The 21,919-nt window shown below is 36.1% G+C and overlaps 4 protein-coding genes across 4 annotated transcripts; 2 read left to right on the top strand and 2 right to left on the bottom strand.

The window, feature by feature from the left end:
- The first annotated feature begins 2,262 nt into the window (after window positions 1-2,262).
- Window positions 2,263-10,715, top strand: LOC147515156 (agamous-like MADS-box protein MADS4). Its single transcript, XM_086586268.1, has 8 exons — window positions 2,263-2,678; window positions 5,537-5,615; window positions 8,979-9,046; window positions 9,155-9,254; window positions 9,379-9,420; window positions 9,514-9,555; window positions 9,773-9,909; window positions 10,372-10,715. Exons 1-8 carry the CDS (start codon window positions 2,494-2,496, stop codon window positions 10,445-10,447), a joined length of 729 nt encoding a protein of 242 aa, XP_086442394.1. The 5' UTR covers window positions 2,263-2,493; the 3' UTR covers window positions 10,448-10,715.
- On the bottom strand, window positions 5,629-8,984 carry LOC147515157 (AP2/ERF and B3 domain-containing transcription factor At1g50680-like). The gene has a single exon (XM_086586263.1). It carries the CDS (start codon window positions 8,172-8,174, stop codon window positions 7,107-7,109), a length of 1,068 nt encoding a protein of 355 aa, XP_086442389.1. The 5' UTR covers window positions 8,175-8,984; the 3' UTR covers window positions 5,629-7,106.
- A 543-nt stretch (window positions 10,716-11,258) lies between the features above and the next one.
- LOC147515155 (uncharacterized) lies at window positions 11,259-15,997 on the top strand. Its single transcript, XM_086586273.1, has 3 exons — window positions 11,259-11,812; window positions 15,476-15,536; window positions 15,681-15,997. Exons 1-3 carry the CDS (start codon window positions 11,461-11,463, stop codon window positions 15,772-15,774), a joined length of 507 nt encoding a protein of 168 aa, XP_086442399.1. The 5' UTR covers window positions 11,259-11,460; the 3' UTR covers window positions 15,775-15,997.
- A 4,481-nt stretch (window positions 15,998-20,478) lies between these two features.
- On the bottom strand, window positions 20,479-21,089 carry LOC147515154 (uncharacterized). The gene has a single exon (XM_086586258.1). The coding sequence runs from the start codon at window positions 20,873-20,875 to the stop codon at window positions 20,666-20,668; it is 210 nt and encodes a 69-aa protein (XP_086442384.1). The 5' UTR covers window positions 20,876-21,089; the 3' UTR covers window positions 20,479-20,665.
- Window positions 21,090-21,919: the final 830 nt, after the last annotated feature.

Below are 21,919 nucleotides of genomic sequence, written 5' to 3'. Positions count from 1 at the left end.
GGGTTTGCACAATGAACGACCTAGCCGGGTCGTTTACGTTTGGAGTTTTCAAATTCAATTTTTTGAGACCAATGGCACACTTGTAATAATTATTATTTTTTGGACTTTTTGGGACCAATGACACACTTGTAATAATTGTTTTTTTTTTTTGGGTCTGCCCAACACAATATGGAGTCCATTAGTAATAGGACTCTAAAAAATTCTTGAGTAGAACCTTCACATATAAAAAAGTTCACTAACGATATTATTCAAGTATCGACCGTATCACATTGTGTGTTCACATGCCCGTATAGGGGTGGCAGTTTTGTACACGACCCCTAATGGCCTAACCCGACACGAATTTAGCGGGTTTGGGTTGGATTTTTTTTTTGGGTCATTTGAGGGTTGACCCACCGAACTCGTCATATTAGTTGGGTTATGGTCACATATGTTAATCCGTTAGTAGACCCGATTAATTGTCGAGTCTAATGGGTCAGGTCATTAACCTGTGACCTGTATAACCAGTTATAAGATAAGTTTTCTTATTTTTTAAGATCTCATCATCCCAACTACCTAAAATAAACGACTAAAAAGAGAAATATTAGCCGTTATATTGATTCATTTGATAATTATATGTTCCGTTATTCAATTTTCATTGATATGTAATTGAATTATGGATGTTTTTTTTTGAGAATATATATATATATTTCTCGATTTTTATCTAACGGTTTCAAAAGTGTTATAAAAATATTTCGTAAAATATCAGACAAATTTCTTCACATTTTGATTGAATTTGAGATATACAGTTTAAGTGAAGGATTTTGTCAATTGGTCAAGATGTTTGAATGTTTCTGTCCCGGTGTCCCACACGGATGTTGTTATTTTTAGATTTCGGCTAACAATCTTGCAATATGAAGTCTTTCAACGCCAGATTCTTATAAACTAGGAACTTTTGCCAAAATTTCAGGTTTTGGATTGATGTTTTGGGGCATAGGTCTCAAAGGAAGAAATTAGTTCAAAGAGTGTGGAGTCGTTGAGGGCATTGATATATAGTTCCTTGGTTTTGGTCCTATTACTAAAATTGACAATCAAAGATGATGCTAATTCCATCAAAAGTGTGCTCCAATACAAAGTACAACAATTTGAAGAGATATGAGTATATCACTTTCTTGTCATCACTTTGGAGTGGGATGTACAGCAAGACATGATCATATTGTATCTCCCTCAAATGCACAATAGACAATAGTTGTCATACGGTGAAAATCTGGTTTGTAATATATTGCTAATACAGTAATACATACGATAATTTACAAACTTTCTACAATATATTTCTCATATGTAATGTTGCCTAATTAAATATCATGTACATCTATACTGATATATACCTTAACATGTCTCCAATTACATTTGTCACAAGAAGAATGCAGGAAAAATTGTTTTTGATTTGTTAGTCCGCAACAGATAGGATAGAACAAGTCTTTCAGTGAAGAAGATTTTAGGCATTGCCCATGAGCTGAGCATCAATGTCATTCAATGCATGTATTCTTTAGGGAGAAGAATGATTCAATCTGTTTTGTCCAATTTAAACTATAAAATTTAGAACAATGGTAAAATAAAATAAAAATAAGAATCGAGGGAATGTATCTTTTTTATCTACAAGAAAAAACGAGACACAGAATCCAACCATTTGGTCTGGGTAGATGATTTTATCCTCTTTGTGAAATAAACAACAAGATACATGATACAATCTTTAACCCCATGTCCCTTCAGATATTCAGGTTGTAGATTACTTGATCAAAAAGAGTATTTCTGATACAATCGTCTAAAACCCATCATATATTTAGGTCGCACCTCACTAGATCGATTAAAAAAAAAACGTACTTCAGAGTCCTTATCAAAAAAAAATAATAATAATAATAAAAAAAGTAGAACCATTTCCATCAATCGTTCACTGGAACAGGACTATTCACTACTCAAAAAGTACAATTTTATTTTTATTTTTGTGCATTTTTTTAGTATTAAATATAAACTAAAGATTCACTAATAATCAATAAAACAGTATATTTTCAATAAATATCTAAAAGAACAAGGACTATTTTCAAAAGTTATCTGACATAATACGATGTCTTCACTTATCTTAAGGTTACATCACATGATTTCCCAAAAACTTGGCCAGGTCGAATTTCAGACAACACGCACTTTATCTCTCGACACGTAAACAAAAAATAAATATAATAATAAATGAATGCTCTCTTTAACTTGTTCGTACGTACTGAACGAACTAGAACCAAAAACCAAAAGAAAAAAAAGGCTTTATTTTTCACTGCAAAACATATCTATCAACTTTTTTTCACCACTTGCTTAATAACACTAGGTCTTATCAAGAGAGAGAAAAAAATAAAGTTGGTTTCATTTTATCATATTGAGGTTTGAGCTATAAATACGAAACAAGAGTATAGAAAAGCAAGAACAGCTTTCTTGGTGTTTTACTTCTCTCTTGTTTAAGAAAGAAAGATGGGTAGAGGAAGAGTTGAGTTGAAGAGAATTGAAAACAAGATTAATAGACAAGTAACATTTGCAAAACGTAGAAATGGTCTTTTGAAGAAAGCTTATGAACTTTCTGTTCTTTGTGATGCTGAAGTTGCTCTTATTATCTTCTCTAATAGAGGAAAACTCTACGAGTTTTGCAGTAGCTCAAGGTATACATATACATATATATATACACATACAACAAACTTGCTTTATCACAAAGTTTTATAAAAAGAAGCTTTATTTGTGTTGTTTTTTTACTTGTTTTGATTCTGTTTCTTAGATCTGTTATGTTTTGTGGAAAGATATCTACTGTTTTTGTGCAGTGGTTGGTTTCGGAAATTATTTCTTCCCCCCCTTTTTTTTTCGAAGAATTTTGTTTTAGTGAGCTTGTGCGTAGATCTGCCCAAGTGAGAATTGTGAAAAAAAAGTTTAGATTTTTAATTGGTTATTTGGTTGTATGTAAGACAAGTAGTGTGTGTATACATGGACTGGATATTGGAGTGTGGTCTTATGTACTGTGTGGTTTTTTCATGTTTGATTATTCTAATATTTAAAATAATAAAATTTCAAAAGAATTGTTTGTTTCTTCTTTGTTTTTCTTAATCAACTGTCAATTGAGCCTTCTGAGGGTTTTCTAATTGAATTACTTCAATTTGTTTATCGATAGGATTTTTTAGGATAGTTTAAGTGATGAAGTATCTGAGTTGATCGTCATATATAGTATAGATTGTTACTTGAACAATTCTCTAGGATAGAATCTCATACTGTGTAATAGCTATTTGTTCTTTAGATTATATCTTTTTTGGCTTCTATGAGTTTGTGATGAAGGTAATTATCAATATGTATAACCTATTCAAAATTTTAGGGTTTCTAGCTAGATATTTTTCTTCTTTTAAGATTTTCAGCTCTCTCTTAAAAGATCTGGATCTGAAATTCACAAAGGTTTTGAAAGTTTTAAGGAAAAGTTTTTTGGGCTCTGATCCTTATGTTTAATTAAGTAATTATGTCATCTCTATCCTAGTTCTTCTGCAAATTAAAGATTTTTTTTTTGTATAAATCTTCTCTTATCCAAAATTTGCTCTTGTGTTCTTCTGTATAAATTAAAGAATCTAACAGTCAAATTTAAATTCCAATTTTAATCCGCCTTACCATCCCATCCTCTTTTTTTGTGACCAAATTTGTCTAATTTTCTTTTATTGTCTTTAATCAATTGTTAGATAAAGGTGATTTTGAAGATCTGTATGTTACTCAGTAGTTTTGTACTTTCTTTATTTTCATCCAAAATGATTTGAAAGGAAGATTTATGTAGTACTATTGATGCCAAGGATGAGGGGCGATCTGCGGTTTTATACAATGATATACATTATGGTTTGGCTTGTACTAAAATTTTATTTTGTATCAATTGGATTTGAGGGCAACATAAATTGTGAAATTATTAGGACCTTTACCCATACTAATGCCTATGTTCAAGAATTGTTTAGGAAACTCATTACCACACATATTTGCTGCTCTAACATATATTGAAATTCAAATTCTTATCAAAATTAAATATCATAATCAACACAGAATTTGACATGTACAAGAACTTTAATTTGCGTTTGTTACTTTTTTGTTTTGGTGAAATGTACTATTTATGTATCTTTACAATTGAATATCGCGTTATCACAAAATCCAGCAGTTTTAATCAATTAGAAAATTTATATAGCTTTTCATAATAAAATTAACAAATCAGATATTTTCAAAGTTACAAGTATGTAGTAGTACTATAGACAATTGATAAGATTTAGAGCTTTGGTGCATTTGCCTTGCTTGAAGGTGAATCTATTTCTGCGGTTCTGCCTTATTCAACATTGACAAAAATTTCAATGTCACTATTAGAAAACTTATTCCAACTAGTATTTGTGTTGTTTCTAACATATGCCTAGAAGCTCTAAAGAAACTGGGAATGATTTAGGAAAAATATATGTTATTTGGACTCTATAAGCATAAGATTTTTTTGTTTAGAAAAAATGCTGTGGTTACTGGTTCTACTTAGCTTGTACTTGTATTCAGAAAATATCATGGAGAGTTTTATATACATTGGATGATTATCATGATGCATGTATATGTTATGCTAGCTGTTCATAGTTAGTGCATTAAGGCCGAAACAAAAGCTTTTACCAGAAGAAATGTTTGAGCGCACGCCAAGCAACAGAATGTGTAGAAACTTACCTTGACATGTTAATTCCAAATACTAAATTAGCAGAAATCTTCTCTCAGCTATTTATGCTATTTTTCACTTAACACAAAACTAGACATGTCAAAACAAAATAGTTGTATGTAGGACTACTTGTACTATGAAAGGTTCGAAATTTAGTTTAACCTTTTTTTTTGAAACTTTTAGGGTTCGGCAGACCCCAATCTGCATTGATGTTAAACTCTTTGATACAACTCACCTCTAGCATCCTCCTTCACTATTACAGTCAATCTTTCATCTAGTGGAGGCATACTATACTTAATACATTGATCACTCATGTCACACCTTCTAGCTATATAATCAGCTGCCGTATTGCTCTCTCTGTAGATATGTTGTACCTCTACAGAATGGAATGTTTGCATGAGTCTTCGAATGCCTTGCATCTCATTCTCACAGTACCACCGTACTTCTTCCTTTCCTAAAATGGTGTTAACTGCTCTCATAGAATTAGAGTTGATGATAACCTGCCTAACATGAATTTCTTCTGCCGCCTTGAGCCCAACGTGTATACCATTTAATTCCTGTACCAGCACTGATCTAATGCACTAATTTAGTTTAACCTAATGCACTAATTCATAGAGAAAGTTGTAGTATAAACTATTCAGATATGATCGTATCCCTTTTTTTAGTTATGTTCGTATCCCTTGACATGATTTTGTAACGATGTTGTCTTTTTTCCATTGGATAAATATTGAATTACTCTTGAAGTTATTTATCAGGCTTTTTGTTTTTATTTTACTTGCATATGGAGCATTCTTTCCCATTTTAATATGTTTTTTGTATTTGTAGCATGCTCAAAACACTTGAGAGGTACCAGAAATGTAGCTATGGAGGACCAGAGCCAAATGTATCAGCAAGGGAAGCTCAGGTAAACTATCTCCATATGTTCATCCTCTAGATATATGTATATATAATTCTGTATTCCTTAGTCTGCGATAAAATTTCTTCACCAGTAGTCCATTATCTCTTGACCATTCATTCCATAGAGACCTATTTACATGAATTATGTGTGACTTATAGTTTAATTACTGGATTTTAAATAGATGTTTCCTTTCTCCCCTTTTTTTGCCAAATTTTTTTCTAATTTTTTATTCACATTAATCTTGGTTAGTTGGCTGTCTTTACTCTTTAATTAAGATGCTAGTTGTGTATTAAATGTCACTTACAAAACATTGGAAAAGAGGAAAGAAAAGGTGAAAGAGTAAATAATAAGGTTAGAGTACAGGGAGTGCAAGTCAATAAGTCGATCTTATTTAAGTGCATTCTGTGTATTCTAGGCCTTGGCTATCGAGCTGTGATGGTCATTTGAATGAGGTTTGGTAGAATATGGTACCTATTACTGTAATAATTTGAGCTTTGTGTGTTTTTGTGATTAAGATTTATCATGGTAATTATATACACATGCAATGTAGATGTACCAATCTTTAAGTGCTTCATTTCCATATATATAATGTAAGGATTACGACTTAATGCTAAGTGCTAAATAGTCACTTATGTGAATGAAATGTGAGTAAGAACTAAGAATTAGGTTATGAGATGAATTTGAAAGATAGTTATTTTTGGGATAGCTATAGGAGCAGAACGCATCTAAATATGTATAACATTCTTAGAAGGTTCATATCTTAAAGACTGGTACCTTGTTTAAATTATGAATGTTACATGTAATCCACAACGCTAATACTATATATAATAAATCATAAATGTTATCGCCAGAGCTGAGTATGAAGTAATTTAGCTATATATCTAATTAATCCATGCAATTAATATTGTGGCATACTGGCATCTCCAGACTATAGTATTATTAATTATTCCTTGTTGCCGAGGGTGATTTTTTGCCCCTCGTTGTGTGCTTATGGTGTCTTTGAGTGAACTCAGCTAGATAACCAATCTCTTTTAACTATAAATATGACATGTTCCGCTGGATAACCAATCTTTCTTCAATATAAATATGACATGTTAGCGGCTTTCTATCCACAATGTGTTAACACTGCTTTCTAAGAGATGTTCTAATTGTTACTTGGTAATATTGTACTTAATATTTCTGCCCAATACTTCAAATGATGAGATGATTATTATCCCCTAAGCTAAACATGCATGTTTGTTCATTATGCATTTATGCCAGAAAAATACCTACTAAAAATTCACCAAGATGTTTTCAAAATCTTTTCATAGTAAGAACTTTCGTTGAATTTTCGAAGATATGTGCAATTTATATCCAAAAACAAGTTTTCTGCTATCAACTGACAAATATATATGAGCCCATGCTGGAGCAGTTACTATTGTGCCAAGGCTAAAACCCTAAGCACATTCAGATGAAGATATAGATGAAATAAAAGTAAAAACAGCTACCATCTCCTCTTCATTTACTGATTTGTACACCAAAAAGCCGAAATCCCTTTTTCTCTTCTACGAACGGTTGCGCAGAGCCCTTTACAACAGTTTCTTCTTCCTCCAGTTGTTTTGCTTCTCTTACTGAATTAGACATGAATCCTTTTCCAAATCCAAGTTGAAGCTCTACATCTCTTCCAGCATACCCATTGAAACCCCTAACACAACCAATGTTGTTTTCCATTACATTATAACCAACATCAATCATGCAGAAGGCCTTCTGCTCTTTATACAAGTCTCTTTGCTCACACTTGTAAAATGTAATTACATCCTTAGCTTTTAGATCCTTCTCCTTGACAAATCTATTCCAACCTCTTGTAAACACAAAACTTTGGCTACTTTTCCAGTAACAGTACCGGAACTTCCAAGATTTATTCTGTCTGTCAAAGAAAACTAATTGCACGTCGTCCACCCCACTTCCAACTTCTTCTGAAGTACCTTCAGATACATGTGGAAAGTACTTGATAGCGTGTTTCTTTGGGATTACAAGCCTGTTTAGCTTCCCCACGTCGCTCGGTGTCAATTCCTTTTGAAACAGTTGGTGACAGAAAATTCCTCCATCGACTGTAACTCCCTTACCCAGGTTGTGCTCGACTAATTCTGTCTTCTGCGATTGATGTCTCACAAAATCCATGAACTTAGAGTTATAAGACCCATCCTTGATCATGTTCAATACGGATTCTATACTATGTAAATCTTGAAACTTGGGTTCTTGAATGGTAATATTGTTCAGAGGAAAGTTGCGATGTGAATCCCCACTTCTAAGTTTTATTGCAGCACTGTCATAAGCCATGCCAGCCTCATTTTCTGATTTAAACGTGCCCAGCCATATTCTTTTATGCTTGGCATAAATCTGTGCTCCCCAGTGCCCGTTTTGCTGTGGAACTACACCTTTGAATCTTGAAGATGACGAAGCTGAGTTGTCTTGTCTTTGACGCTTATTTGGTGGATATGGATTGTTGCTACTGTTTGATTCTGAACCTTCTGCCCTTGCATGTTTTCTTGTATTTGAAACCACACTTGCCAACTCTTCATCCATTGATTCCCTGAACAAAAGCAATGAACAATCAAGAGTATTATTAAACGGCTATAACAGATTTCCTGAACTTGGTTTTAAGAGAAGCAAAAGTGAAAGCTGCTTACATTGAAGAACACGAGAAACTAATAATAATGGATTTTGTAGGGAGATGGAGATGAAGGCCTTTATGGTGAAACAATGTGAGAAGATTGAAAGATATATAATATTTTCTTTCAGAGATTTGAGGTTCAGAATTTGGAAATCCAAATAAAATAGATTCTCATGTGGTGAAAATGGAAAGTGTTTCAAGTTTTGTTTTAAGAAAGTCAAATTTCATGTTAATTTGACAACTCTTTTCTAACAAAATGAATTTAGCAACTGCCTTAATTAAGGCAACCCGCTTAGGAAATACAGATGGATTAAGAAATTTCAGGGATTTTAGCATGGTAGAGATATTTACGAGAGATTGTGGAAAGACCAACGATTGTGTTTTATATTTTGACTACACAACTAATTCGATGATAATATTTACTGAAAATTTGGGATCAAGTTTCGTTTTGTTTTTAAACAGCTCAGTAACAAGAGGTTTAGGGTTATGTTTAGTGAGGCGGTTCTAGGTTTATTAGGTCCGAAAGACTTGGAACTTTATTACTGGACTGCGGGCCTACTACTTTATTTGTTGGTCCTGATAATCCAATTCGGTCAAATGATATTAGATTTCCCCCCTACTTAGCTTACCAAATATTTGGTGTTTCCACTTTCTATGGAAAAAAAATCAAACAGAAAAACGAGAACTGATAACTATTTTGTTGCTTCTGCTTGTAGGAGCATAGCAGTCATCAAGAGTATTTGAGACTGAAAGCACGAGTCGAGGCGCTGCAGCGTTCACAAAGGTTAGATTCCTCAACAACGGCGTAATTAATCTGTTTTGTATGAGAAATAGTTGAGCAAATATAACACAATTAATTATGACATGACCTGTTTACATATGATCATCTTAGGAACCTTTTGGGTGAAGATTTGGGACCTTTAAGCGGAAAGGAGCTGGAGGCACTTGAGAGGCAGCTGGACACGTCATTGAAGCAAATTAGATCAACTCGGGTAACTATAAAATTGTGATTGACGTTAATTGAAGCAAATTAGATTTGAGAGACGGTGGTCTTAAATTTCACATTTAGTGTTGAGTGTCTCTCTAACGTACGTATTGATTTTGGTTCTTGCGCAGACCCAGTACATGCTAGATCAACTCACTGATCTTCAGCGAAGGGTACTACATCAACAGTGATGCTAAACCTATCTATTTAGAGTTTCTTTTTTCCATGTTCCCCACAAACTTTTGTTATCCAATTCTTGTTTGCAGGAACAAATGCTTAGCGAAGCAAACAAGACTATGAGAAGAAGGGTACGTAGGATTTAATCTTACTATTTTTAGCGCTTATGTAAGATCATTGGATTACCATATCTTTCTAGTAGAAATTATGCTCTTAGGACCATAGCTTGCCCAAGTTTTAAGCGCCAATAACCTAAATTCTTGTTTGGCTTGTACAATTTTTTGTCGTCAAATTATTAATACTTGAAGGTAAATGTAATCTCTTACATTAAGCTCGTTTAATGAATAGTTGGAGGAAGGAAGCCAAGCAAATCAGCAACAATGGGATCCAAATGTGCATGGCATGAGCTATGGTCGACAGCAGGCACAAGCGCAAGCCGAAGGGTTCTTCCACCCTCTGCAATGTGAACCCACACTACAAATTGGGTTTGTCCTTTATCATCTTAATTAATAACCTTCACTTACATTCAAGTAGGCATCTTGAAACTTCAAAATCCTCTAATTGCTAAAAAAAAAAAAACTGTTCAACCATGATAAGGTCCTAGAATGTGTCCAGAGAGTGGCATAAATTGACAGGATTTTCTTACCACCAATTCTTCAATCTGCCTGTGTCATTGCTCAAGTTGAGTGTGGGTTTGGCTGAGTCACACCTGGGTTGGGCATGTTTAAACTTTCAGGCCCGACAGTAATTTGGGCTTGGCTTGAACTAAACGCTGGCCAATATGATCGGTCCATCCCTAACCAACAAAGGCAACAAGCAATTCAACTTAAAATCAATGGGCCAAATCCTTACACACAACTACCCGTGAAAATGTGATAATGTTCCAGAAGTAATATAGAAAAAGCCCAAATCCAGCTGACTTTAAGCTTCAAAACTCTTACTTGCAGATATCAGAATGAACAAATAACTGTTGCACAAGCCGGGCCAAGCTTGAATAATTATATGCAAGGATGGTTAGCTTGACAGTAGGAGCTCATCTGCGGTATGTATGCCCTGGTTGTGTAAGGCGCTTCAGCTTTGTCTTCCTATTTTGACAAATCGTCCATCAGTTTAACTTACTTCCCCTGAAAACCCCTTTATTGTGGGAACAATGTATATCGTTGTTTGTTGCTTGCTTGCACTTTTAACAATGGAGACTTTGTTTTAAAAGACTCTTGTGGTTTTTTTTATTTGTAATGATCCATAGTTTTGTTGAATAAAAACTTAATCCAGTGTTACTTTCTCCAGCCAAGATGGTGTTACTTTCCATAGTTGTGGCGGCATCAGTTGCAGTAATTGTGTACGTTTTTCAAAGTTTAGTCTATAACTTCTGATAGTGTGGGCAAAGTTTCTTGTGAAGTTCAAGCACTTGCCTTTATTTTCTGGTGAGAACGTAGCATCGAGTTATCATTCTAAAGAGTAGGGAACTCAAAGACCGAGTGTATTTTTGGGTGATGATATCAGAAATCTGAGACTCAAATCCCGTCACCATTAAAAAGTTACTAATCTCATTCAAAAACAAAAGAATATATAAAACAGTAACTATCAAATTAAACAATTAAAGACTGAGTAAACTAATTAAACAAGCAAGGACTGACCAAACTAAACAAGACAACCAGATTATTCCTTGCACACTGTGGCAGTTTAATGGGGTTGCTTCTAACCAATCATTTACAAGTAGTTGCTTCTAACCAACCCTCTCTTCTAGAAGCACAAAAACATTAAATTGCCTTAAAGTAAACAACATCCCCACGTGTTGCTCAACAAAATCATTACAAACTAAGATCTCCAGTAGTACAAGATTGGTTGACAAAAAAAGGTTCTGAAAAAGCGTCCACACGGACAAACAGATAGAATCACAAACTTTATCCATCCTTCTCAACAAAGTTTATCCAATCACCTCGATTTTCGGAAAAACAAAAAATTCCTATATTTAGTTTACTTCACCACCTTTCTCATTTTTTCTGTTTCTTGATTCTCATATTTGTTTCAACAAGATGATGAGAGTATGGCAAAATGAACAACAAACTAATAAGGCATTCAACGAACTATGTACTTTAGTACTAAACATTCTTGGTAGCCCACCACTTAATAATAATACAATCCCAAGTTCAAGTCATCGTACGTTATCGAAACAAGTTTCTGCTGCAGAATTTGCCTCGTTGCTTCTTGGTGTTTCGTTGACTTTGATGTTGTGTGGGTCAGTTACGTTTATGATTGGGTTGTTATTGATGCCTTGGGTTCTTGGTTTGGTGATTCTTTTTTACTTTGTTGGAGTTGTTTCTACTTTGTCTGGATTGGGTCGTGCTCTTTTATGTCCACCTGCTTCTTCACCCAAAGAGATACCTGGTATGTTGTTTGCTTATTCCACTGCCCATTTTTTTTTATGATTGTTTGTGATATTTGTAATCTTGGATTTGCTTGTTTTTGTGTGTGTTTGTGTACGTGGCCATCTCATTAATGTTAGTTGATAAGACATTGATAGATTGGGGCACATGATTTGAGGTGAAATCTGTTTGTGTTGGTACATGCGTTTGATGCCAATCTTGTTGAGAGTAATTGCAATTCCAGAGCAAGTACTTAATGGTTTTTGGTTCATTCCAATAAGGACAATTGGGGTTTTGTCTTTTGATTCTGTGATTTAGAACTTTGTTGGTGCGCCGAGAATTTCTATTTGGGTGGTCCAACAATTGGTTTCCGTATGGATTCCATAAGTTTGGCTTTGGGGTGTTTTGTTTGGTATTAGAGCTTGGTAAAGATTTTTAAAGGGAAGCACTCCTACAGGATTGTTCTCCCGTTTGATTTGTTAATGTTTTGAGTTTAGATTGAGCAAGGTTGTAAATGTGGAAATGTCCAAAAAGTGATGTGGCAGGTACGGTTTAAAAGCTTCACATTCCAGCAGAATTTGTCCAAGTCGAGAAAGAAATTGGCTTTAATTTTGCAGTGGGGAGGGCGATGGGTACAGGGGAATCGGGACATGTAGGTGAGGTATATATAGGAGCCATTTATTTAACAGAAAGAGGACATGAGTACCTTAGTTAGTTAACCATCGAAGTTGTGGTTTGATGGTATCACAACTTATAGTAAGCCCTGTAAAATCCCATGTTTGAGTTGAATACTAAGAAAGGAATTACCTCGGCCATATTTAGCTGTTAGAAGGATAGCCCAGAGAGAGGTGAATTGATTAAGAACTCACCACGCAATTCTACATAGATTAGCGATCTTGGATTATTCAGAGTTGTGTATACCTAGCCCTCCTAGGTGTAACGGGAGAGTGCATGAATGCCAGTTCACAAAGTGTACTCTCTTAGTATCACCATAGGAACCCAAAAAGAACCTCGATTAATGCCTGGTTGGCACAGGAGCTTTTGAGGTTCCAATCTCCCACAGAGCAGATTTCGTTTCCTGAGCTGAGGCAATACTATTGAGCTTAAGATTGATCTGAGAAAATAGGTGGAATAGGAATATAATGTTTGATGGTGTTATTATTCCTATGTGTGTCAGTGCAGGACAATTGAAAATGGTAGTAAAATTTCTATTTTGTTGGTGATCAGTTTAGAACAGAGTGAATTTTATCCTGATGGTGGACAATCACGTTTGTGTGGAAGAATTTAGTGTAGCAGCAGTTTCTCTAATATTTGTGGATATAACGCTTTTGGACCCACCAATTTTTCTCAATTTTTAGTCAACGAAATAGGTAATAGTGAGTTCTTTTTTTGCTCCATTTCCATAGTGTATGGAGGTGCAAGCAATTTTCATGTTTTAGGGCATTGAGTCTATTCTTTAATGTGAAAGATTTCCATAATAATTGGGTTGATGCATCTTTTGAGGAACGGTTGGAGATTAGGTTTGTAGTTCGTTTGAAAGCGTGGGAGCCCGTGATGTTCTGATTCCAGTTTTGTTGAAATGTTGTTGTGAAAGTCATGGTGACTAGATCAACAGTTTAATGTCTTTAAACGGTTTGGAATGGGAAAGTTTTTACCGGAGAAGTTGATATGGAGAGGGCGAAGATCCGAAGCAATAGCGGGAATGTGACTGACAGTTCCTTCCGGAAATTCACAACCGCTATGCAGCATTGCTAGCTTAAGCTCATACCTGACAGTATGATTATTATTATTATTATTATTTTATCAGATCATAAGATCATAACTGACAGTATACTCGTTTGCCTTAAGGTTATTTGTACTCATACCTATCTCTGGTCATCTTAGATTTTAGTTGACGAGAACAGAGATACAACTTAATTTCTCTAAAACTATGGACATGGTCACGAGAATTCCTTTGTAGTACGTTAATACCATGATTTTGTTTTGAGATTATCTTTGTTGGAGTTACAATCACATTTTAAGATTAAATATTAAGCCGGCCAACAACATTATGAGTGTTAAGACGGCCCAACCCTCATATTGTTGATACCTCTAAGTCCATCCAAGAAGCAGCCATGTTTTATCTATCGACTATTCCAGCAGTAAGTTATCCAAACTCCCAACCCACTCCACAATCCCCATATCCTTTTATTATTATTATTATTATTATTATTATTATTTGTTTGCTAGCATCCTCAATACCTGAAATGCATAAATTGCCAAAAACAACATTACGCACCTTGTTCTTTTGTCTATTAGATATTATATTGCATAAAAGTTGTGATTGTATCTGTAACTCCAACAAAATAATAATAAGCATTGAAAAGTTGTATCCATGTTTCCCTTACTGATATTCGTACCTATTGTTGGTCATAAAATATCTTAGTCGACGAGAGTTGTGAAATGCTTCAACTTTGAAACTGAAAACCAGTTGTCATTTATGTACTCGTTTCCTGAGGTTGGCACCGCTTGGTCCTGCACTACTGGGGATAATCTGTCTAATGCAAGTTGACTTTATTCCCGTTATTGAAAGATAAATTATGTGTTTGATTTGTTAGATTTATTCCCACATTTGTGCCCCAGCATGAAATTGAACGACTGCTTTGTTAATCTGAGTTTTAAGACACAATCTTTCAATAAAGTAGCTCGTTCAAGCATAAGAGCTCAGCCCTAAAAGGACCCTTGTTACTTCTTGATCTCAGATATAGACTTCTCCTATTCAGAGACTGTAGATTATTTCTGACATGATTATAAATAAGTTACCAAAAGGTGGACTTTCTTTTAGATGAATTTTGGAGCTCAAATAGCAATTTCTCGCCAAAGGACCTGGCAGATGTTTTATTTACTGGGTTCGTACCACTTGTCTCCCATATTCCTCACTAATACATATATTCTCTCTGGTTAAGTGCAACAAAAGAGATAGCTCTCTCCATTACCATGTCGGACTGGCATGCCTCCCCTGATATGCCTTTAGTTGAGCAAATTTTAGCTTTGTTGTTCTGTTTCTTGACAAAGGCAGTTAAGTCAGAATATGATCAATTAGTGTATATGCTATGCTAGCTGCAACGATCCTTTGTACTATACATATCCATATATGTTGTGTCTCTAGTTGAAGTTGATTTTCCAAGCTTGGTTTCCTTTAGAATTGTAGGTTGATTTTGATCGAAATGTCATATCTCGTCATCAGGTGTCAATGGGTATTTAGTTCATTTTGTAGGTTTTATTTTTAAGATTTCTCATTAGAATGTAGTCACAAAATATCATATCTAAAGTAGTTACCCATTTGTAGCATTATAGTTTTTGTCACTAGCGCGAATGGAGGATCATACTCATACCAAGATTTATGTGTAATTTTATAGTGCAGTACATGTTAGACACCTTCTGTTCACAAAAACGATAGCAGTTCAAATCAGTTGTTTGCCCAGTGATTTCCAGCTATTGGTACCTGTATCTTTGACCTAGCTTTCAAAAATTGGCTAGTCATACTCTCGTTTCCGGAATTTGCATCCAAATCTTTTGAGCACTCATTATGTACTTGGATAATATTTTGGAGCTCGTGTTTGTGTACAGACAATCACTTTCCCGGATGATATGTATACATCTCTTTATATTTTGGGGGTTAATGGTTAATGGCTAAGGCTTTCAGGCAGAACTCTCATGATGCTTGGATTGTGTACCATTGGATTGAATGAGAGTATGAGGCTTAGGTAGGATTAAGTATGTGATCTTGAACCTTTTTTGTTTTTTTTATAGCCTCATGAATTTCTGTCACTGGTTATAAACATTTTCATTGCTTTGTTTCTTTTACTAACATTAAAGTAAAATACTGACTTGGACTTCCACTGCTGCAGCATGGCATTATTAAGAAAATCGTCCATGGACGCTGCTGTTGTTGGTGCTCTTCGTCACTCTCACCTGGCGACCGGTGCAAGAAGTTCAAAGTAGAACACCATTCCTCAACTATTGTGATACCAAAGACTAGCCAGAACTGTAGTAATCTTCCCACTGTTGTGTTAGAAAATGTAAATGTGTTACCAGACGACTGAGTAGATATCTTGAAATTTCCTTGCTAGAGAAAGTGAGGTGCTCTCCCTTTAGGGATTATGGGTTTAGTTGAGAAAATATTGTTTTCTTCCATTATTTTTAATTGGGAAATGATTTTAGCTTTTATCAGCTTTACCATGTGGGATTTCCATTGACAGCTTTTATGGTGTTGTTTTCAAATACGAATGCAAATAATAACCTCAAGTCTTGTTGCATATTTGCATAAAATAAAAATACACTCACTTGGTTGAGATTACATCCTATAGTACAAAGTTCCAACAGCATCCTGAATCACAAGATCACTCATTTCCTCCGGTAGAAGATTACAACATATACTAGATCCCTGACGGAGTGTTCCTTGTCTAGCTATAAGGTCCGGGAGGGCGGGACTATGTTGGTCTGTCTATAGCTATGCTAGGAAGTTATATGGCTGAATCTGTCCCTTGCATGAAGTATTTTATTAACAATCGGAGTGCATCTCCATGAAGGCGAGCACGTACCAAGGACATCATCCACAGCAAGTTTTGTATCACTTGAACAACACGATACATCATACATGCCTTCCATCTTTGTTGTGAATAAATCAATGCAGAAACAACGTTATCCACTACAAATAGATCAACCCTACACAAAGATTGATCCTTCTCTCTAAACAAGACTTCAACACCCTCCAAGTACTATCCCAACACTTCTCAATGTCAATTAAACAAGCATACAAAGTAAAACAATTAATGTAAAAGAATAACAACCCACAAGACGAGATATATCGTGGTTCGGCAATTTGCCTACGTCTACACTACGAGTTTCAAGCTTTACTAGATGTCCAGAGTAACAGATTACAAGAGCTCTCAATTCACTTAAAGAATGAACATTCAACTCACTAAGAATTGCTCTCTTACAATCACTCTCTTTCTTGGTTTTGGTTAGGTTCCAACTATCTCACAAAGAAAAAGTTCCCTCTCACACAGGAGGTTCCTCTCATAAAGAAAGGTTAAGTTTTTAGATTTTTTTTTCTTTTTATACTGGACCGAAACGGTTGAAAGCTGTTGTGAATACGGTGGAGCGCGGGTGCGCCCTTGGCCCGACAAAAGTCGAGCGCGCACGCGCCTAACATACTGTTCGTCTCAAATATGGTGGAGCACGGGCGCGCCCTTGGTCAGGCAAACTTGGAGAGCGCACGCGCCTAACATGTTGTTTGTCAAAGAGAGTTATTTTTCTCTACATTCTCCACCTCGGTGAGGTTTTAACAGATAAAACCGAGCCGAACACTATTCACTATCCACCAAGAATCACTAGTATTCAAACCACATCTCGAACTCACTGTCAACTGCCCCAAAAGATCTTGCCCACAAAGAGCCACCCATAAAAAGTGTCATGCTCTCAAAGAGCCACCCACAAAGAGTGTCTTGCTCACGAAGAGCCACCCATAAAGAGTCATGCCCACGAAGAGCATGTCATGCCCACAAAGAGCTATCTTCACAGAGAGTCATGCTCACAAAGAGCAATTACGCCCACGAAGGGACTTGCCTACGAAAGGCATCAATCAACAATGCATGAGCCTCCACCATTTGTGGAGTACCTCCAACCAATGTTGGAAATCAACTCCACAGAGAACCTTCTACAACCCAAAACCCTTTTGCCCGTAGGCAATGAAACAAATTCTCAAGTACAAAACTTCTCATGAGCCTCCACCATTTCATGCATATCCACCGACCAATCTTTGCAATGACCATCTCTAACAACTTCTTCGAAGTCGTTTGGTTCATCACTCTCGATATTCAGTGCGTAGGCAACCGAGTCCGGTTGACCACAATGCTTCACTGGCTTATCATGCCCATACTTCGTAACTTGTTTCACACTTCTCTTTGGCTTTGATCTAGCCAAAGCTTGCTGCTCAGGTTGTTGTAGCTCTACATCTTGTTGAATAGCTCTTTCATTAAGAACCTCACTCTCTATAGCATCCTCTGACGCTTCCATCTCAATCACTTGAGATTCTATAGAATCACCACTATTTCCAGTCTTCTCCGGTCTGCTAAAATATAGCACCGAAGTCTCATCAATGGTAACCTCACTGCTGACCAGGAACTTATGGTTCTCAAGACACCACAATCCGTATATCTTTTCTCCCTTTGCATAGCCCAAGAATATAGCTTTCTTAGCTTTAGGATCAAGCTTACTATCCTTCATAGGGTAGTAAGCACTAGATCCAAACACGCGCAAAGATCATAATCAGCTGGTTTCTCTGTCCACACCTCATAAGGTGTCTTGCAGTCTATCACCGGAATTGGTGATCTATTATACAAGTAACATGTCATGGCCACTGCATCTGCCCAGAACTCTTTGCCAAGATTGGCATTGGAAAGCAAACACCTAGCTTTCTCAAGCAACGTGCGATTCATTCTTTTCGCGCTAACCCATTCTCTTTAGCGGCGTGCCTATCATCGTCGGTGTTTTGCAATGTTAGCGCCATTTAACTCCTTGAAAGGACCATAGGTACACTCAGTACCATTATCAGACCTAAAAGTCTTCACCTTTCTTCCTGTGTGTTTCTCAACTATTGCTTTCCACCTTTTAAATGTCTCGAAAACTTTATCCTTGAACTTCAAGATATATACCCACAAATAGCGTGTATAATCATCGATGAAAGAGACATAATACCGGTTACCTCCCTTAGAAACCACCCTAGAGGGTCCCCAAACATCCGTATGCACATAATCCAGGATGCCTCTCGTCTTGTGCTTGCTTGTACCGAACTTGACTCTGCACTACTTGCCATAAACACAATGCTCTCAGAATTCCATACTTGGTTTCTCCAAGTCTTTCAGTAGCCCTCGCTTGCACAACTCAGACAATCCCTTTTGGCTCATATGTCACAATTTTGTGCACTCAGAATCATCACCATATGTACCCACTACTACATCGCCTATCACTGTACTACCCAACAAAGTATACAAGTTTCCATGTCTTTCCCTTCATAATGACTAAAGAGCTACTAAGGATCTTTAGGATTCCACCATTTCCACAAACTTGTGGCTTTTGGAATCTAAAGTACCAAGAGAAATAAGGTTCTTCTTTAGCTTAGGAATATGCCTCGATTACATCGGTTAAAGTCCTCACTACACTATCATGCATCTTGACTCGTATAGTTTCAATTCCTACCGTCTTACAAGCAACATCATTACCCATAAAAAAGGAACCTCCACTCAAGTTCTCATATGTAGCAAACCACTTCCTATTTGGACACATGTGGTAGGAACACCTAGAATTAAGAATCCACTTTTCGATCATGTGGTCGTCTTGTGTAGACACTGAAAGACTTACATCATCCCCATCGAAGTCGGAAGCAAGACTTGCTTCATTAATATCCTCATTCTTAAACTTACCACTCATCTTGTTACTCTTTTTCGGGTTAGGGCAATCACATAAATAATACCCCTTTTCTTTACAATTGTAGCACCGTACATGTTTTAAAGGCTTATTCGAATTACCCTTCCACTTGCTTGTGGAAGTCATCTCATCGACATCACCCTCACCGTCTTTTCTTTTGTTTATTTATCAAACTTCTCTACTTTAAATCTAGCATTTGACATTTTGGGAGTATTTTTTTTTAAGTCACACACAATAACCAAAAAAATATATCTCACTCAGGAATTTTATCGAACACCTTGTCTACGCAAATTTTGAGTACTATAATTCTTTACCAAAACTCAAAATCGTAGGTCGTATACCCCGCTCTAATACCAATTGTTGTGAATAAATCAATGCGGAAACAACGTTATCCACTACAAATAGATCAACCCTACACAAGAATTGATAATTCTCTCTAGACAAGACTTCAATACCCTCAAAGTACTATCCCAACACTTCTCAATGTCAATTAAACAAGCATACAAAGTAAAACAATTAATGTAAAATAAAAACAAACTACAAGACGAGATATATCGTGGTTCAGCAATTTGTCTACGTCTACACTGCGAGTTCCAAACTTTACTAGATATCAAGAGTAACAGATTACAAGAGCTCTCAATTCACTCACAAAGAATGAACACTCAACTCACTAAAAATTGCCCTATTACAATTACTCTCTTTCTTGGTTTTGGTTAGATTCCAACTATCTCACAAAGAAAAAATTCCCTCACACAAGAGATTCCTCTCATAAAGAAAGGTTAAGTTTTTAGATTTTTTTTTTTCTTTTTATACTGGACCGAAACGGTCGAAGGCTGCTGTGAATATGGTGAAGCACAGGCGCGCCCTTCACCAGGCAAAAGTCGAGCGCGCACGCGCCTAACATGTTGTTCGTCAAAGAGAGTCCTTTTTCTCTACAATCTCCATTGCCACCAGATGACCTTCAGCTACCACAGCCAGCTCTCAGTGCAAAGAAACCCCTATTGAGCATATAATTAAGCTGCACATTTCCAGTATGTTGCTTGCAAATTCTCTGTTGGGCAGGTTGTTATCCAGTGCCCTGCATTTACTTGGGAGTTCTAACCTTCACACCTCCAATCACTTGCTTTATTTAATTCCATTGGTTAGAAAATCATTTGCCAAATTGACAGGTGATTTCTTATTAGTTATGAATCAAATTACTCTTATAGCACAAAAAAATAAAAGTAAACAAAATTAATACAAAATGATCTTGAGTTCAGTAGAACATCAAATTTACAGTAAGCACCTAAAAACACCAAATTAAACAAACACAAACTTTCATCCCATCACTTCCTCAACTTTGAACAAGCAAATTACATAAAATCCATTTCAGTACTCATCAAGTGAAGAAGAAACCTTTTTTACACTATCCAGTGTAGATGTGAACACCTATGGCAATAAGAAAGATAGTAATAAGCCCAAAGAAAATGATACAGTGAACTACAATCGACGCCACACTTGTCTGCATGTTACCAAACTCCACCACCCTTCCTTTCCCGGGAAGCTGAAACAGTAGTCCTGGTTGTAGCAGCACAAACAACACCACTGCTATTATCACTGGCCCCCAATTTGCCATCCTCTCTCTTTTTTTCTTTTGCAACCACTAATACTAAGTATACAAGAACAAGATGAAGAGATTAAAAGCAAGTAGATCTCAAATGGTTAGGCAGAGAGACAAGGAAAGTAAAGGACGAAGCGTTGGTTTTGGCAATTTAAGCATTTCAAGATATTGGGGAGTTTGGAAAAGTAATTTTTAGTCGGTAGTTGGACTTAGAGGTGTCAACAAGTTCTGGGATGGGCCGTCCCAAAGTTCAAAATTCAAAATGCTCATATGTGATGTGGGCTGGCCTGATATTTAAATTTGACGTGACACAAAAATTATATGACTATGTAGGACGAGTGGACGACCAAGAAAAAGGACGGTGATGGATGTTAAGAGCAAGTCCTATAGTAGGGCTATATGGGATGCTAAAGACAAATATAACATCCCATTCACAAAAATGTTATTCCAATGGGACTGTTAAAAGGGTCTTAAATTTGGAAGGAGTAAAAAATCCAGCCAAAGTTAAAACCTTCGCTAACAGTTGATATAATAAATTTCGGGAGACGGACGATATAGTTTCTGCCGTCTGTTGGTTATTTATGTATAGACGGCAGAAACTATGCCGTTTGTCTCCAATTTTAATTAAATGGATAGACGGTAGACACTGTGCCGTCCGTACCTTCCAGACACTCAACACGATTTAGACTTAGCCAAATTTAACCAATTTTTCACTCACATGTATTTACTTGTCATCAAAGCCTCAATCCTCAACCCTCAACTCCTCAACCATTAACTTTTCAACCACCAACCTCATTTCTTGTGTCAACTTTATAGACCACAAAATTTTCAACTTTGCCTTCACTCACACTTTTTGCATTACTATTCTCAACTTTGCAACCTTTCTTCTCACATTCATTCTCAACTTTACAACTTTTCTTCTCACATTCAAAATGACTTATTCTTCTCACTATGTTGAACCAAGCTCCTCATCTGAAGATGAGAACATGATGAATGACGATGAGAACATGTTCGTACCTATTTTCTCATTGTTGCAAGACATGCACGAAGCTACTCGTG

This window comes from Coptis chinensis, chromosome 2 (genome assembly GCF_015680905.1).
Source record: "Coptis chinensis isolate HL-2020 chromosome 2, ASM1568090v1, whole genome shotgun sequence".
Taxonomy (NCBI): Eukaryota; Viridiplantae; Streptophyta; class Magnoliopsida; order Ranunculales; family Ranunculaceae; genus Coptis; species Coptis chinensis.
The sequence above is the reverse complement of the archived record's forward strand: the minus strand, read 5'-3'. Positions and strand labels throughout refer to the sequence as shown.

What these genes read in the sequence shown, in the direction of transcription:
- LOC147515154 (XM_086586258.1), bottom strand. Translation starts at nt 20,875, where the DNA reads ATGGCAAATTGGGGGCCAGTGATAATAGCAGTGGTGTTGTTTGTGCTG.
- LOC147515156 (XM_086586268.1), top strand. Translation starts at nt 2,494, where the DNA reads ATGGGTAGAGGAAGAGTTGAGTTGAAGAGAATTGAAAACAAGATTAAT. An exon ending in GAGTTTTGCAGTAGCTCAAG is followed by an intron (nt 2,679 to 5,536) that starts GTATACATATAC and finishes TTGTATTTGTAG; the next exon opens with CATGCTCAAAACACTTGAGA. An exon ending in GAACCCACACTACAAATTGG is followed by an intron (nt 9,910 to 10,371) that starts GTTTGTCCTTTA and finishes TCTTACTTGCAG; the next exon opens with ATATCAGAATGAACAAATAA.
- LOC147515157 (XM_086586263.1), bottom strand. Translation starts at nt 8,174, where the DNA reads ATGGATGAAGAGTTGGCAAGTGTGGTTTCAAATACAAGAAAACATGCA.
- LOC147515155 (XM_086586273.1), top strand. Translation starts at nt 11,461, where the DNA reads ATGATGAGAGTATGGCAAAATGAACAACAAACTAATAAGGCATTCAAC. An exon ending in TTCACCCAAAGAGATACCTG is followed by an intron (nt 11,813 to 15,475) that starts GTATGTTGTTTG and finishes TAAGGCTTTCAG; the next exon opens with GCAGAACTCTCATGATGCTT. An exon ending in AATGAGAGTATGAGGCTTAG is followed by an intron (nt 15,537 to 15,680) that starts GTAGGATTAAGT and finishes CCACTGCTGCAG; the next exon opens with CATGGCATTATTAAGAAAAT.